The 18,488-nt window shown below is 39.5% G+C and overlaps 1 protein-coding gene across 1 annotated transcript in view; it reads left to right on the top strand.

The window, feature by feature from the left end:
* The window catches only part of LOC106939044 (cell adhesion molecule 1-like), a gene marked incomplete at its 5' end in the record, with an annotated part of 68,659 nt that extends 50,397 nt beyond the window's left edge, over nt 1-18,262 (top strand). Inside the window, one exon of the mRNA XM_015021311.1 lies at nt 18,081-18,262. Coding sequence (XP_014876797.1) covers nt 18,081-18,247 — 167 coding nt within the window. The remainder of the gene's footprint in view (nt 1-18,080) is intronic.
* Between the last annotated feature and the right edge of the window lie 226 nt (nt 18,263-18,488).

Genomic DNA, 18,488 nt, shown 5'->3' with positions numbered 1-18,488 from the left:
CTCTGTGCCAAGATGGAGTGGATCATCCTTTTTAAGAAACATTTCATCTTAATATTCATTATTCATCTGCTTCACTTTGCTCCCTGTGCAAATGTTTTAAGTCACCTTTCATGTCTTCGTGCTCCACTGCCAGGCAGCCTGGCTTTCTTTGTGATATTCTAAAGCGGTTTTGATCAGTAGGGGAATATAAATAAATGCCTGATCACTGAGGATGTTTCTGTATTCACATACAAAGGATTTGGAGCGCTTATGTAATAGCTGAAAGTGACTTTTGAGGTTTAATGAGGATTGCTCCTGGCTTTGGTTCAGGCTCAAAAGTATTTCTGCCTCTTAAAGTTTAACACATTTTTCAAATTGCAGCCTCAACAACGTATTGTGTTTTATTGTGATTTTATGTGATACAGCAGGAACAGGATGGAAAATGATGCATGATTCATTTTTACTATTAACTATGTTACCCATAAGTGAATCCCAGAGATATGAGTTTGAATTTAGGTCATTATATTTATTTGTCTATTTAAAGATTATTCCATAAATATTATGTTAAAATCCTTACAAACTTCCTCAAGTCAAAACACAAAATTAAAATGAACCTCCTCAACAATTTGCAAACATTGAAAAAAAGCATCACAAAATACCTTAAAACAAATAAAACACAAAATTTCATAAATTTCAAATATATATGAAAAACAAACAGAAGTAATCTTCACTTTGAATATAAATTCACCCATTCCATCAATTCAGTATCATTTCATTATCTGTTATGGGTTTTTTAAGGTTATTTTTAAAATTACATGATCAGGAATTAATCAAATATGTTCAGTAAGTAAACAAGAAGCAGTTGTTCAAAGACCAAAACCATGCAGACAGTAGTTGTTGAAAAATTAGTCAAATTCAGTGCAAAAATAAAATATTACCAAGAATTTCGACTAGTTTCTAGAGAAACTGTCTTAGTTTCTTTTATTTCAAGTATTCTAACTTGCAAGTAGCTTTTCAACGAGACATAGGAGTTTGTTTTAAGTCAATAAATTATTAATATTGATAAAGAGTAACATTTCCACTGGCACTTTATTTCACTTATATGAACATTTAAAACATCATGTTGAAAATTTAATAATCTACCAATAGAACAAGTACTTTTTTTTATTAATATTAAGGAATTATTAACTTAAAACAAACTCCCATTTCTTGCTAAAAAGTTACTTTTGTAACTTTACTTCAAGTGTACTAAGATATTTGCACGAGAGACTAGACCAAAAGTACTTGGTAAGATTTTGTGTTTTTGCAGTGTCTGCATGTGTTTTCTGCTTGGATTGTTCCTGACATAAATCAACCCCTTAGAGTTAGCAGCTGAAAGTCTAAAATGCTACGTGATGCTAAGGAAAACAATAAGAGGAATATTTATTATTATTAAAACAATGCGAGGATTGATTCGCTCCGACACCGGCGGAGACGCAACTCCATTAATATGGAAACACGCCGACTGAAAGTTGGTGGTGGGTTAAGGTGTTGGTTACCTGTAATTAATTTATGCCATCGTTTATAATCTGGCGCTGAGGTGTGAGCGGAAGAATGTGGCGGCTGGCAAAGCGTGAACTGTGAAAAGCCCGTTGTTGTTTCCTAATGCGGCGATCAGCCGCAGAACAAAAGCTGCAAACCCAAACAGAGCAAACGCAGGTCTGCTGTTATTCAGATCACCGTCTGGTTTTCAGAAACAAACCGAAACCAGTAAACATCACGTCATTTACTGGTTCCTCTGTTGCACCCTGAAAAACTCAGAGGAGCTCAGAGCAGACGAAAGATAAGTCCTAAATAAAACAATATCCGTTGTTACTGGTTATATGTCTAGAGATTTTCTGCAAAAATGTCTCCAATGTTCCTCCAAATAATCAAAATAAATGTAAAAAATATTTTTAAGACTCTTGTGCCAAACAATTCAGAAAAAAAAAATACCTAGAGAATGCAATAATAAAACAAGAAATAAAACAAAATCTTATTTTTATTTAAGTTTAAAATCTTTCCATTTTTCTGTAATGGCTAAATAAAAAAAGATTCATTAATTAATCCCTTCAGCTTTTCACACACAAAGTCAACAGATTGCAAACTTATTCTGTCTCTAATCTAATAAATAAAGAAAATGTTTCTCTCTTTCCAGTCAGCTTTGCTCTGATGTCATTAAAACAGGAAATACTCAGTCGGTCATTTTTAATGCAGACTGAATGCATTTCTTCATTTTTAAAGAGCATCTGAGCACAAACTCAGCATTTATACACAATATTGTTCATTTTTCTGAACACCGCCTCCTTGTTTCAAGTGTGGATTGATAAATCAGTAGAACATCATATGGACGTCCGGTGGCCATTTTCCAGAATAGCAGGTTATTAATGTGTGCTGTAGCTGCAGCCAGGTCAACACCTGTTTTAATATGTTTACATGCAAAAGGAAACAAGGTTACTGGGAGAAAGACAGGAAATTAAAGAATGAATGGACCCTGCAGCTGCTCATTATTCAGCTAAAAACAGCTTAACTCTGCGCTGCAAAGCTTTGTTTTGTCATTCCAGTGCCATTAAATGCACACTGATTAAACATACAATTAGTCTGGGTTACAGTGCCCATGCCTAAACATTAGCAGCATTAGCAATAAAGGCGCAATTTGTCAGGTTGTCCACCATGATGTGCATCAGACACAGTCCCATCGGCATGCGGTCACTTTGCATTATTTTGTTGCAAATGATTGCCCTAAAACAAGCTCCTATATTTTGCTGAAAAACTTACTTGTAAGTTTTGTGTTATTTAACGTACAAAAGCAAGATAAATATTTGGTAAGATTTTGTGTTTTTTCAGTTAAAACAGGATCATGTGAAATGATTTATAGAAATAGAAATGTCTGGACAAGAAACCATACAAAAGGCTGCAAAGTGACCTCATGTTCAAGGATTTGTACAGAGTAAGTTTTTCAACAAAATATAGGAGCTTGTTTTAGGTTAATAATTCCTCAATATTGATAGAAAAGTTCTAGTTCCATTGGCAGATTATTTCACAAGATATTTCTCCCATTTTATAAGTGAAATAATCTGTCAATAGAACCAGTACTTCTTTTATCCACTATTAAAGAATTACTTAACTAGTTACTATGTCTTGCTGAAAAATTTCTATTTATTTTTTTTATTTGCTCTAGAAACTAGATAAAGATACTTTTTAATAAGATTCTGTGTTTCTGCAGTGTTGATGTTTTCTTTATCCCTAATTCTGATAGGAACATATTGGATTTGCTTAAGATTTTGACAAAAGCTTTTAAGAGAGAGACGCTATCCACAGTGGAACAAGTTCTTTACCGACATGGACTGAAATTATGCTCAGAGAGGAAGATGGCAATCCTCCAGCAGTGACATAAAAAGCCAGATTACAGTTTGCACTCAGGGAGGTAAAACTTTACGCTTTGGAGACATGCCATGTGGTGCTAGCGCTTCATGCTAGCTGGTAGCAGTAGGATGTTTCTTATCTTTCTGCATTCCCTTGCCTTTATGGGTTTTCTCCAGAAGTCTAAAGACATGACTGTCTCTCTAAACAAAGAGTTGTAAAAACTTTTAGATGTGTCCCTTGTCCTGAATTTCCTCCTCCGTCTCTAGTTAATTCCTCCAGAGTCCTGTTAATGAGCTAATATTTGATTTTAAGCTAGCTTCTGGAGGAATATTAATGCAGGTTTGTATTCCCTTTGCTCAGAGTGTGACTATCAAGTCAGAGTCTGTTAGAAAGCCATCAGCGCTGACCGCCTGGCTCTATGTGTCCTCCTTAATGTTGTCGCCATGGCAATGGCCTGCTTTTTGAGTCTAAAAGAGAGAGAACAGTGAGACACCAGGAGCTCCTCTTTAGATTGTACATTTCCCTCTAAAATAGATGGGAGGAGTGGCTGTTTTAAACAGAAATTAAGCCTTAGATTTTCTACTTTAAATGAGAAACAGATATATTTTGATATGGATGTTGATAAACTTCAAGTCCGCTTCTAGATCTGAGTCTGAGAAAACAATTTTAGTTAAAGGTGCACATGTGAAATTAAACTGTAAGGTGTACAGTTAGCTTACCAAAAGATATATGGTAATTTTATTTGATCAGAGGAATTCATGCCTGCAGGAACATTTTTCAGTTCCTCAGGGTGAGATACAGAAATTTTGTTTTTAGAAAATTGTTATGAGATATAGCATGCCAGCAGATTTAGGTTAGCAGTGCTGCGCCCCGTGCTAACTAACTGCATCTGGAACACCTAAAATGAAATAATTATTTACCTTGGGCTTTCTTAGGAATGAAAGAAAATTCTGTTTTTCTTTAATTATGCTTCTAGAGTACAAAAAGCCCTATAATGTTATTAATGCACACAACACTTGTAGAAAAGAACAGCTTCTTTTTTTATATCCATGTGTTTTCTAATATTGGAAAACTTAAAATCCACACTAACAGACACAAAACATGCTGAGTATTGTTCATCTTTTTGTCATGGCCAGTCTCTTTTACAAAACAGCATCACCCTTCTCATTAGGATCATCAAAGAAGAAGTGAGTTAAGAGACTAATGTTTTCATTTCAGGTTGTAAATAATAAGATGTTATATTATTGAAATTTCAGGTTAGTTGGACTAGGAGTGTTTGTTAAATGGGTGAAGTGGTCCTCAGTCTGAAAAAGTTTGAGAAACTCTGCATTAGAGGAAATAAAAATGTGTTTTCATGGCTGCAGTTCAGGAAAGTAGAAGTTTTTTCATCATGTAGCTTCTCTAAGTCTGAATAAAAATGATGGATAGCACCAATCAGAAGCTGTGGAGGATTTTCTGGACGTCTATAGAGTAGCTTGTTTCTAAGAAGCAGGGTGAGAGTCAAGGTTTGGATGTTGGAGGTTCAATCAGCTTCTGGTCCTCTCATGTCTCCTCACCCTTAATGAAAGGGCATCTTGAGGGAAAATGTCAGTTGTTTAAGCCGACGGTTCGGTGCTCTGACTAATTTCCCATCCGGAGAGGTGAGCACGTCTGGAAAAGGATACGGTCTGCCAACGCAGCTGTCAGCAAACTGGTGAAAGTCGTGGGATAATTGAGCTGCACTCCGAGATCTAATAGTGGAGGAGGGACGCGGAGGCATAATGGCCACTTTGCTCACAGGAACAGCAGTGAAGGACGCCACTTCAGTCTCTAATCCGACAACCAAACCGCTGCAGAAGGACGACGTTACAGACCATCAGCGGAGGAGACGGGATGGAGGACTGGAGGCTGGTGGAGGGGCAGCGGTCACCAGGTCGAGGGGTTTTGGTTGCCAGGTGGGGGGGTTCTGGTTGCCAGGTCGGGGGGTAGACAGGGGTGAACAGGTTTAAGTGGTTTGACCCGGTTCTGAAATGGTTTGATGCCAATCTGAGAGGAAAAATGTCCAATAAGATCAGTGAAGGTACGATTATGAAGATATGATTCAGAACCATCCAATCATCCACTTATCCATTGAATCATCCATCTGTCCATCCATCTGTCAATCAATTGTTCACCCGTTCATTCATCCAAACATCCATCCTTGCATCCATCTGTCCATCCATCCATTTATTTGCCTTTCATCCATCTATCATCTGTCTATCCAACAACCGTTCATCCATCTACCAAACACCCATCCATTCATCCTTCCACTTGTCCAGCCATCTGTCTATCCAATGGTTCGTCTGTCCATCCAGACGATGGATGGACAGAGTCCAATGTGCATCAATCCATCAAACCGTCCGTTTAAGCGCGATATTTGGTTATCACATGAGGTCGTATGAGATTTTCAGATTCTGAGACGTTTCTCTCCTTGTTGGGACAAACAAAGGACATAAAAATAAGAGACTCAGATTTCTAATGAACCCAAAGGTTTAGCTCCAGAAGTCATACAAGGAGTTAAACTCAGAGTAGATTGGAAACCCTGCTGCTCGTCCCAGAACCCAACAGCCCACATCTAATGCGGTTTCCTCATTAAGACGAAGAAGTCATTAATGGCCCAGTTGGACCTTTTTATTTAAGATCCACTGGCGTTCACTGAGCGGGTGCGTGCAGGTAGACGCGTCTCTTTCTAACCTGGCAGTCAACCTGCCTTTGGGGCTCTCTTCAAATGAGCCACATATGCTGCATTAATTAGTTTGAGACTCACAACTGAGTGTGACAGGTGACAAACAGACCCCCCCCCCCCAAACCACCAGCACCTCCACAAACCTTTTACCTCCCCTTATAACTCGCCTCCTGCTGAAAGTCAAGGGAACCTCTAAGGTTCCGTCTGGCTTTTCATGATGAAATAAACCGAGGAGTCCTGAAATAGACGAAGCATCAACAGCTTTCATCAAGCAGCAGCTGCAGGGATTGAAAACTTCTCAGCAGAGGAAGAAAAACGGCCTTACCTTTAAGTTTTAATTAGTGTTTTTGTTAATGGTGAAATTAGGAGAGGAATTATTTGGTAGGAGTCATAAAGTTTTCAAGCTCCGGTAACTTTTATCTTCGGCTCTTGCTTTGCAGAGTTTGTTATAGATGACATTTTTAGCTCTTCCATTTTGTTCTCAAAACAAAACATTTCAAACTCCATGTGTCTAACCAGCGTTATGGAGATAAATAATCACTGAAAAATGCTAAATTATAGCTTTTTTTTTCTGAAGATTTTAAATCAACAAACACCGTTTACATTATTTATGTTCCTAGTTTTGGGTATGTGGTCACAAAAGTATGGAATATTATCAGCCATAATCAAACCAAAACACATATAAATGAGCTGCTGTTGGTTAATTAATATTAATTAAAGTCACATAACAACAATGAAGTTCAAGCAGGTTCTGGAAAATGAGCTGCAGAGAAGATGATGGATGATATTAAAGATGAAGCAGGAATAGAGGATAGACGTATGGTTTGGTGGAGAGTTCATTTGATGAATAGACGGGCGGACGGATGGACAGATGGACAGATGGACGGATGGACGAAGGAAGTTCAGCCATCTTTTCAGTCACTTTAGCTGTAACCAGTAGAACCAGTTTAACTCCATCGGTGTGGATTTGTTGCAGCAACTGAAGGTCGTTTCTTGAATCGGTCGAGGTCAAAACAGATTCAGCTAATCACCTCTGCCTTAATATCACCATGGCAACCAGAGTTTTCCCTGCTCCTCCCCCTGAATGCTACCTGTAAACCTCCAGATCCGCATGCAGAATCCAGCAGATGGTTTTGCGATTATGGGCATCATTACCAGACAATGTCTTCCAAATAACAGAGTTTTTGTCTGATAAGCGTTTGGAAATATTATAGAACAAAATGTGTGATTATGTGCTGTAATAGTGATGGCCTGTAATAACAAAGAGAGGCTCATTAGGGCGTCCAGATGCTCGTTAATCGCAGCTGTCAGTCAACCATCTGCTGGCTGCAACAACACCTGCACCATAATGGCCGCTCGCGTCGTCTCCTTCAGCTGCTTCATGTCACACAAGGTGAAAAATAACTCGGTTTTACTGGCAACGGTGAAGCATGTGACCTTCATGTCATCTTTTAGTCGTCCTGAAACGTTTAACTGCCGGAGCTTGGAAATAAATTCAGGAGCAATATCTTGTTAAATCAAGGAAGTTATTCTTTGGTGTTTCCACACACACACACACATTTAAATATCATGTTTTCTTGTCTTTCCCATTTTAAATAGAGAGAATTATGGATCTGTTAGGGAGGGGTGTGCCAAAAAAATCGATTCGCATAAAATCCCAGTTCTCATTTATTAACTTTCAAAATCGACCTAAAATGTCCCAAAACATGCTGTCTACGAGCCTCCATTTTGTAACGGTGTTCTGACGTCGCCATGGAGACGGTTCTGGAACGTAAGCGGAAAGCGCCAAAACAAAGAGGAAGCTACAAAAATGAGAGGGAGAGGGATCCAACCGGCCCTGTCTTCGTTAAAGGCAAACATTTGGAGTCATTTAGTCTTTTATCGATTCCCAGGAAGATCACGAGGATCTTTTGCACATCGATAGATTAAAGCAGAAATCATTATGAATAATCGCTTTGACTCAAAAATCGATTATTATAACTGAGTAAAATATTCCCACCCCATGGTCTCTGTCACTGACTGTCGCACTCTCTGACACCTCAGGAGCTGTTCCCTAAAAAAGATGGCTATTTTGAAACAGACAATAACTTTTAATCAATTTTTAATGTCACATTAAATAAATGTAAAATAATTAAAGGCTGTAGTTTTGACTCTGTAAACTGAGATTATTTCTCCATCTTTATTTCTCCAAACCCTGGTCTGTTAGCTTTATTCCTGTTCTTTCTACTGAATAAAAAAAAATGTAAACGTATTTAATGTTTTATTTTTTACATTAAAATATTCCTGGTTTTCCCACAAAGACGACAGTTTTACAGTTTTCCTCAAAAGTTCCAATTATCCTTCATGGACTATTCTGTTCTTTTGTCCTAGAATGTGGGTCACACTCTAAAGTATTTCTATTTCAACAAGATAAAAATTAGATCTGAGAGGAAATTGAAATTGATTATTAATATCCAGAGTAAAGCACCTTCTTCCACTCTTTCCTGTTCTAATTTAATCTCACCGTTCCAGCTGCTGAGATCCCTGAAACGCTTCGCTCGCTCGCTTTTTGGCAGGCAAAGCCACCGTGGAGGTTTTCCAGGTTCATTTCTAATATGTACCAAGCTGGAATTTATCAGTGAAAACATCACTAATGTTTTTTCTTTCAGTGATATTCTGAATAACTGCAGGGATCCTCTCCGCCGTCCATCCTCCATGCTTCCTTTGCTTTGACTTCCAGTTTGAACTGAAGACCAACATCCTGCAGTCAGTCAGGTTAAAGAATTCAGACAGGAAAAAAGCTGGAAAAGTCTGATGTTTTTAGCTTCATTCAAGACATTTTGACTGGTAAAGATGAATGAAAAACCTTAAAATAATAATCTTTTGTCGCAGCAGCACTATCTTAACTTTTAATTTAAGCTAATTTATATTGATATTTATCTTAAAACAGATAAGCAAGAGATATTAGCAAGAGAAGCTTACTGATAGAAAGCCTCATAATAACTGAAATCCAACCCAGGAACCCGTGTGTATATTTTTTTAGTGATGTGGCGGACATGTTTCTTTTTACAAAGGTGTCTTGGCTCATTTGTCTAGAAAGTTTGTTTTTTGGGGGGAGGTATGAAAACAGTGAACTCTGGTCTGCCTACAAACCTCTGTCTCACTTCAGTTGGAGTGAATTATTAATGTGTATGTGAACGCCAAGTGGACCGGAAACTGCTTCGAAAGCTGGAAGCGGACAATGGCACAAGGCATTTTGGGTAAATACAACTAAAACAAGCACATTAGCCTAGCACTAGCAGGAGAAATGGTTCATAATCTTTTAGCAAATTATGCTGCTACAGTCTGACCCCAGCATTTTGTTGTTTCCATTTAGTGAAGAAGGAAGTTCTCTGTGTCTTCTTCAGAGGTTTTTGTGTAGTTTCCTTCAGTGGTTCTTGGTGCAGCGCCCCCACAGGCCAGGAGGGGAACAGGTTGTTTGGTTGGTTTAACTCAGAGCAGAGAGAAAGAGAACCACCTCATGCTGGAGATGAAGCAGATGATGAAGTTCTGCTTCCCCAAAAACAACGCAATGCTAGCATTTTACTTTGGCACAGAAGTTTGTGTATTAATCCGTGAGCGGTTCATGGACGACCTTGACCGGCAAGTGCACCGCTGTCTGTTGACTGTCGGTATGTTAATGCAGCCATTGTCTTGGCTTCTTCTCCAGGATTAGCTCCGTATTTCTGTTGGCACAGCTCCTTCACTCAGGGCTGCGTCTGCTGTTTTCACAGATCTACACAAAGCCCCCGATGTCATTTCACTGATACCATTCTGTCACACAACACCGGGCTACACAGAGTCTCTGTTGTTATTATCAATGAGGCAGGGGAAGAGGCGGCATGGCACTCCACTTTGGGAGTCTGTGTTTTCTCTCCAGTACGGCTTATTTATCTCCTGGCCTTTTCTTTATGATTAAAACACGGCTAATAATTGTTTTGACCTTATTTGTGCTCGTCAGGTGATTGTTTATTTAGGGGAATGCAGCTGCACCAACCAGGGTAACGTCTCCAGCCGTCGACGGGGTGACTGGTGCAGCTCGGCGACAGCAGGGTGGGAGGAGAGAGTCGGGTAGATAATCACACAAAGAATAGTCTGGAGGCTGGAGAGAAGCACCACTGGGCCGCTTTCTTTCTCTTTTTTTGCCAAACTGTGTCCCCATTAACAGGACTGATGTGCATCTCTGCAACAAGCTGCAAACTCATTTGGCCCTGGGAGCCGTAGAGAGTCCTCTGTGTGTTAGGATAAGTCGCTCCAGAGACCACTAAAAGCCATTATTAGAAGGTGTTTATTGAGCTAGCCGTGGCCCAGATACAGCTTAATATCCTGAGAACAGTTATAGCCCATAATTATATTACATTTTGGATGAGGACTTGCCATGATTAGATAAATGATGAATGGCCCCGTCAGATAAAAAAAGGTGCAAGGTTTCCAAAGGAGGTAATGTACTGTTGGCTCGCCTTGGCTTACTAGCTGGAACGCTTTCTCTTCTCTATATTGTTTGACACCAGAAGTGGAGTTCATTACATACACAAAGGCTGATGTTACATGAGAGGGAAATATGAGCAGGGTTTTATTTACCCATGCAGCTCTCCACCTGCTGTAAATTAGATATTTAATCCTGTAACGAGATTTAGGCCTTTGAATGTGTTTTAAAAGCTGGCTGAGATGTTGGTACCAGAAAGTAGATTTTCTACCTCAACACCCGATGACGTTTAACCTTCAGTGCATGTTTTATTTAAAAATCTAATTTCCAGCTGAAGAGAAAGAAAACTGGAGAGTGAAAAAGATGTAAAATGATAATGAAATGCAAATTCTGACTCCTTGGGTTTGTCTTATTTAGTTAAACAAAGTGTGTTTTCATACCCAATAATATTCTGCTTTTAGTGTTGAATAATTTAGTCCATGTTTTATGAGTCTGAGTATTGAAGTTTTTAAACTAGAGCTAACTAAAGATGTTCAAGGTAGTGAAAAATTTGGTAGAATTTCCCTTTGGCCATCTGCAGAGTCAGTAGCATAAATACAGTGTTTATGCTAGGTGTCACGCTGAATTACAGTGAACTGTTTCAAAAACACATACCGTATTTTCCACACTATAAGGCGCACCGGATTATAAGGCGCATAGAATAGACGCTACAGTAGAGGCTGGAGTTATGTTATGCATCCACTAGATGGAGATGCACTAAACGGAGTGTCAACAAAACAGTCCGACTCCGGTCGGCGAGGAAAGCCTTCCGCAACTGGGCCGGGGCGTGGCCGGGCGATGGTCACCCTTCTCCTTTCGCGCACAGCATGTTTGTGAAGAACGTGGTGCTAAATGACCTGCAGACGACCTGATTATCAGGTCGGTAGGTAGATAGGTCAGTCAAACTTTATTAACAAACCAGCGTTCTGACAACTATCCCAGCATGCACCGTGCGCTTCTTCTTCTACCGGCGAAAATGAAGTCGGCGGCTGCTTACCGTAGTTGCTAGACCTGTTGTGGCTCAATATTGGTCCATATATAAGGTGCACCGGATTATATGGCGCACTGTCGACTTTTGAGGAAATTGAAGGTTTTTAGGTGCGCCTTATAGTGCGGAAAATACGGTAAACACATTTGTTGTATGTCGCTTAGATATTGTGTGCCAGCCAGTTTTCTCAATAAAGTTTGCATTGGAAAAAAGTACTAGGCCAAACCGGCCTAGGCATGCGATGTGTTAGCCTATCCAAGGGTAATCCAAATCTATCGACGGCTAATGCTAGCTTATTCAGGACTAGCGATAGCCTATCACAGGCTACTGCTAGCCTATAGAAACTGACGCCAGTCTATCCAAGGCTAACGCAAACCTGTTGAAGGCTAATGCAGACCTATCAAAGGCTACTGATAGCCTATCCAAGGCTAACACTAGCCTATTCAGGGCAAACAGCAACAAATCCAGTGCGAACAAGAGCCCATCTGTGCTATTGTTTCCTTCCTACCTTTTCTCCTTTTTTGTTTCCTTTCTTCCTATTTTCCATCCTTCCTGTCTGCCTGCCATCTTTTCTCTCCTCTTCTTTTCCTTTCTTCCTTCCTTTCTCTTATCCTTCCTTCTTTCCTTCCTCCCTTCCTTGAATCAGATAAACTACAGAACTCTTTGAAGATGTAAGATTTCCCTGAATTAAGATGAGGTCGTTGTAAATCCCATTTTGGAGTTCAAGTTGATATTCAGAGCTGCATCTCTCCACCGGCACCCACATGTCAGACTGGAAAATACTCCAGTTTTACTCCAGAAAGATCCATTCTACTTCTTCAAGCCAAGAGAAGATTTTCCCAGAAGTCTTCAGGATCATCAGGATGTTTAGTTAATGTGAGTCAGGTCAGCTGTTCTAGTCTTGAAACTCTCCAGTGGAAGATATTTTCTCTCTGTCTTATTGTTGAATCATGCCCTTTGACCTTAGCTGAGGCAGGTCACTGTTCTTCTGGATGAGTCGCTGATGAGTTCCTGGAGTGGATGTAGATGTCGACTTGCTGCAGGACCCAAAGCATCCAAGATGTTTCTTCTTCTTCTGCTCTTCTTCTGACACTTTTCCAGCTTGTCTCTCCATTTCTGCCTAATTGATGCAGAAACATATATATGTTATTTAGCTACTAAGGAGCCATTTTCCTTCATTTTTTTTTTTACTTTTTCCAGTTACTCTAACGTCTCAAAATAATTAATAAAAAAACACTCCTTTGGCTGATGAAGCCATCTCTTGAATCACTGCTGGAGAAGAATAATTTGCCTGTTTTTATTATTTAAATTTGAACTTTTCTGTGTTTTTACACGGCTTCAGAAGCGAAATAAAAAGCCCTTTTTCTGACATCTTTCAGGAAGGCTTAATAAACCTTCGGCGGAGTCGTTCTGTATGGAAGCGGCGTAGCTCGCCACCCGAGAGGCAAAAGATTTCCCTGACATTTTTAAATAGGTTCAATGAATAGGTGCATTGGTGCTTTAATTACATTCACTCTTTAACCAGCAGCATTGCTGGCATTGGAAGTGGGTCTTGACGAGGCGTTTGTGCGCCGGTGACACTCCGCCCACATTGTGCTGCTGTATTCCTTATTGCCCCTCTATCTACAGGCACAGCACCCAAATCACCAATGCTTAATTAGCAGATTAGGAGATCCAATTAGGAGATCTTTCACTTCTCCGTCAACATGTTCCATGAAAATGAGAAAGTCTCACACCTAAGTTTCTCTCCCGGCAAAATGGCCGCTCCCGATTGACTGCTGGATCCTCCGTTTGGGACAATCACATGATCAGTATCAGTGTATAATACACCTGATACAATATTCAACATTCAATATCATAATTTTTTCCCCTTTTTTGTCATTTTGTGGCCCTTGGATTAACTTTTTATGCCCTTCAAACTTTTTTCAACATTCTTTTAGCATGATATCTTCCATGGCAAGTTTATATCTTTCAACTAAAAATGTTAAGTGCAACAGAAATCATTTTTCTTTAGTTAGCTTTTTTTTGTCTTGTAATAAGCGCTGTCACAAACATCTTGAGTTTTTACTTAACCTGTCTGTCACGAGAGGACCCAAATTTGGGTCCTCTCGTGACAGGTTCCAGGGGTGTCAAACTCCAGTCCTCAAGGGCCTCTGTCCTGCAACTTTTAGATGTGCCTCTGCTGCACCACACCTGAAAATAATAATTAGGTCATTAGCAAGGCTCAGGAGAACCGATCTACACAGGGAGGAGGTAATTAAGCCATTTCATTCCACTGTTTTTTACCTGTGGCACATCTAAACACTGCAGGACAGCGACCCTGGAGGACTGGAGTTTGACACTCCTGTCATTGTGAATGACAACCTGAGACCAACAGGTTAAATACAGACATCCCAACACCCATCTGTTGTATTTGGCTACATGCAGCAATGTTTGGGCATTTCTGGGAATAAACCAAAAACATTTTATAGACTTTAAAAAAAAGGAAAATAATAAGCCCAAATGTTAAATGATTAAATGCTAAGGTAAATATAAAATATTGTGTGTTTTATTTAATGTTGTGCAGGTAAAAGAGAGAGATTTCACATTATTTTCAGGTTTTTCACTTGGGGAGAAAAACAGTTTTAGCCCCTGAATACTTTCAATTTGGAGATTTTGGTCTACAGTGTAGAAAGTTGTTTTTATTGCCAAAGTGACATTTGGCAAAAAAAAAAAAAAAAAAAAATGATTTAGGCCAATATTTTATGAAGGTAACAATATATAGAATATTCACTGAACTCACATCCAGAACCACACAGCATTCTGGGAGATGTAGGCAGAAGAAAAGCTTTAGCCTCTCAAACTCTCACGGCCCGTTAAGCTAGGTTGGTGACAACAGCTGACTCACTCACTCTTTGGTTACCTAGCAACTCACTCACTCTTTGGTTACCAAAGAATGAGCAACTCGCTCATTCTTTGGTTGCCTAGCAACAACCTGCTGAGTAACTTGCGCAGCAGCAGTTTCAGGTTTTGCCTTTGTGCTTCATAACGGCTTTAAAAAAAAGTAGCGTGTTGTGAAAGCTGTAGATAAAACAAGAAAGGTCACTCCACCAGTTTGACAGTATTTCAGACATTTAAAACAATAAAAAACTCATCAATAATGTTTGAAATCCACTGATATGAAACTCTTATATTGTGATTCGTTTTTCAGCCGTATCATCCAACCTTAACTTCAGCTTTTAGATTTCAAGCACATTTCAAGATAAAGTTTGAAAATGAAAGCACAGAAAACTTTCAGGAGACTCTACTGTGCCTAAATTTAAAGTGTGTCAATAAAAAAATTTCAGAATGAGCAGGAAGTAGAGCAGGTATACGTCCCCAGCTGTAAAGGGACGGTACAGTAGCTGAGAGCCATTAAACATGAGCTACTGCTGGGGAAGTAATTATGACTATCTCTTACACAGTTGTTTTTTCTCATAATGTCCTACATCTTCAGTTCACAACTTCCATTCTGAGGTTAATGTTATTTTTTTGCTGCTACATTAAGTCCTCTAATAACCCATTTGGTCTCATCAACACGATGCATCTTCACGGTGCTTTAACGAAGATCCTGCAAGTTTCCCACTAATTACATTCCAAGCGAGATTTGTGACATGGTTTATAACCAGCCTCAAACTATTTATTACAGCTCATCAGCATGAATGTCATATTAATTTAAGGCTTTTATTAATTCAGTTGAAAAGTTCTAATTTCACGGAGGAATAAGAACACGACATACATCTGCGTACAAACATCTGTCAGCTTTACAGAGAATGGTGAAGAAAGAGAAGAAGTATCCAAAGAGCTGCCATTGTGTGGAGAAAAATCACCTGATGTCAGAGGAAACCGCAATGTTAGCTCAAATAACCACTGGCTCCAACCAAGGTCTGCAACTGGTGCAGTTTCAGAGCTAAAATTAAGACTATTGAGACCCAGCGGGGGCTGTTTCCTTGTTACAGGACACTAAATGTATTTTTAAGCTAGCTACTGATCTGAGTAATGAGTGGCTAGTAACTGTAACTGAGGCAACTCACCAGCGTTAGCTTTGGAGAGGCTAGTGACAAGCACACAGGTTGGTCGCCCACTGGGTTGGCTACTTCCTCTGCTGGTCATTAGCAAAGATGGTCTAGCGTTAGCTTTGGAGAGGCTAACAACTAGCATGCCTAGGCTGACTTGTACTTGTACATCAGAGGAAACTTGTCGCAGGAAGCTACATTTATTCTGAAGCTAACAACTGATCTGATTAATGATTGGCCAACAACGGTAAATGATTGGCTGATGCTACCAAATCAAAAGGAGGTTACTTACTAGCATTAGCTTTGGAGAGGCTAGTGAATAGCAGTCTATTCACTAGCTGGTCACCCACTGAATTGGCCATTTCCTGTATTCTGCATTAGCATGGACAGGATAGCATTAGCTTTGTAGAGACTGGTGACTACCTACCATGGCTAGATTAGTCACCATTCCTCTGCTGTCCAATAGCACGAATATTCTGGTGTTAGCACCACCAGTGATAAACTCTTATTTTTTTATTTAAAGAAAACTTTATGAAGTAAAATTCTGACATAGTTTACAGTCATCCAACATGACACCAATCATAAACATATTATATGAAATCCCAAAATTAACTTCTGATTTGGGAGATGGCTAATATATTGAATACTGCAGCTGATGGACCGGTTTGGGTTAGGCAGGACAACAATGATCCACCTCTGAATGGTTTAACCAGCACAAAAGATAGAGTGGCCTAGTCAAAGTTCTGATTTAAATCTGGTTGGGATGGTGTGGGGTGATCTTAAATAGGATGTTTAGGGTCTAAAAACCTCCAGTGTAGCTGAATGAACAAGAAGATTGGGACAAAATGATTAAGTTTAGGGGGTAGTTACCATTTTAAAAATGCTTTTTGTATTTACTCAGACCATTTTCTTAACACTGTGATGAAAAAAGCGTTGTGGAGGTCAGTGCTGTTCTACCTGTCAAATTCAACAAAGCTTCACCTTATAGATCTAATAGGTTATTTTGACTGCAGATTTTCTTTTTTTAGCACCGGGCAAGTTCAATTAAACTGAGCAGGAATCCTTCTGACATCCAATTCACTTCTTGTCAGGCTGCGAGAGTTGTGCTTTAACAGACTTTCCTATTACGATGTTAATGTGGGCTTTGGGGGGGTGGAGGGCTGCAGACGGGGTGCAGAGGACGGTTGTGATTGTCTGCATCAAAAGTTTCTGGTTTAAATTAATTTTAGTGGAGAAACGGAGTGAGATGAATTCAAAGTCAGCACAGCAAATAAAAGTTTATTCGTCTGTTGTGGAGGTTTGTCCTGTAGGGGGCAGCAGACGTAATGCATTCATAAATTCAGTGCCGACTAACTTCCTCTCTGCTCTGCAAACAGCAGGATGAGAAATAATTACAAAGTCGGTTTAAAAGGTAGTAATTTTTATTTAAATCACACCGAAAAGCGGCGTCAATCTGCTCTGGGGTCAGTTTGAAATGAGCCGCAGATCCCTGACAGTTCCTGGAAATGTCCCGGGAGGCAATTTATACGCAGAAACTATCACTTAGGTGCAATTACTTTCATTAAGGGAAACACAGCCACTGTGGTTTCATTATCTCACGTGGGGAAGCGGATTTTAAACTGCATGGCTCTTTGTTTGAACCGTCAAAGGAAGGAAAATTTAAAAACCATTTATAGTTCCTGACTTTTTTTAAAAATCATCTCAAACTGTGAACTGTGGCAATTTGTGACCGTTAGTTGCAGCTTTATGTTTGACAAAATAAGAGGGAAAAAAAGTCTTTCTCAATGTTTTGAGGAGCTCGATTAGCTTTTTAAGATGATTTCCTGCTGGAGTCAAAGAACCAGACTAGTCACAACAAGATGAAATGTTCCAGATCACAGTTGGACCTCCACTACTGAACCAAACCAACATGAAAACGTTGATGGAAACATAAATAGTGATGAGCTGTTGGAGTCATTTCAGTGGTTTAGCCTCTCCTGGGAGGATTCACCGCCACTTCACATGATTTTCTTTCCACTTTGCAATTATCCTCAACTCTGTGTTGGTTTATGATTTATAATCCCAGACAATACTTGATCATTTGTTGTGACAAATGTGGAAAAGCTACAGGGGTGTGAATACTTTATTAAATATTGTGTTATTTAGATTTATATCTAAATATAACTATCAAGTGTTGCTACTTCAGTTTGACTTTGGTGTCTTTTTTCATGTTTTTCAATAAATTGATGAATAAAATTAACAAAATAATCTAGTTTATATTGAACGATAGTAGTAACATTTATATATTAATAGGATGTGAGTTAGTCGCCCGGTCACAGGCGACCCACACCGCCGTGTTTCTGAGTTGCTACAGCAGCAGATTTTAGGTTCTTCTCCATTAAGAGGAACCTACATCTACATTACATTTCTCTGTCAGATCCACAGCGGTTCAGTAGTTAATCGCTTTTCCCACCATGTCGCAGGCGGTTTTATGGGTTCTGTTTCTCTCATGGCCTTTTCTCTTCTCAGACTCTCGAGCTGGAGAAGGCGCACCGAGGACGGTGGACCACGCCGTCATCGGAGGAGTGGTGGCCGTGGTCGTCTTCGCCATGCTCTGCCTGCTCATCGTCTTGGGACGCTACTTTGCAAGACACAAAGGTAGCAGACCTGTTCATACTCTGGATCTCACTTACTAAAGTTTTATTTGTTCTAGTAGATGTGGAAACGTTTTAAACTAGCCATAGTTTATTTTCACTCTGCTTCCAACTAAACAGACAGTTTTTCTCAGGTTCTTGGTACTGTGGCTTTTCTTCAGAAAATTATTAGTCCACATAATAATGCCAGCGATGGCAACTTGAGCTCCTAATTTAAACTCCCTTTTTATACTCAGGCGATACATTAGTAGGTAAGCTAACCCTAAGTGCTTGAGTAGAACTT

This window comes from Poecilia latipinna, unplaced genomic scaffold (genome assembly GCF_001443285.1).
Source record: "Poecilia latipinna isolate Pla-1442-1.1 unplaced genomic scaffold, P_latipinna-1.0 Scaffold2758, whole genome shotgun sequence".
Lineage (NCBI taxonomy): Eukaryota > Metazoa > Chordata > Actinopteri > Cyprinodontiformes > Poeciliidae > Poecilia > Poecilia latipinna.
Note: the sequence above shows the minus strand (reverse complement) of the source record. Positions and strands in the feature narration are given on the sequence as shown.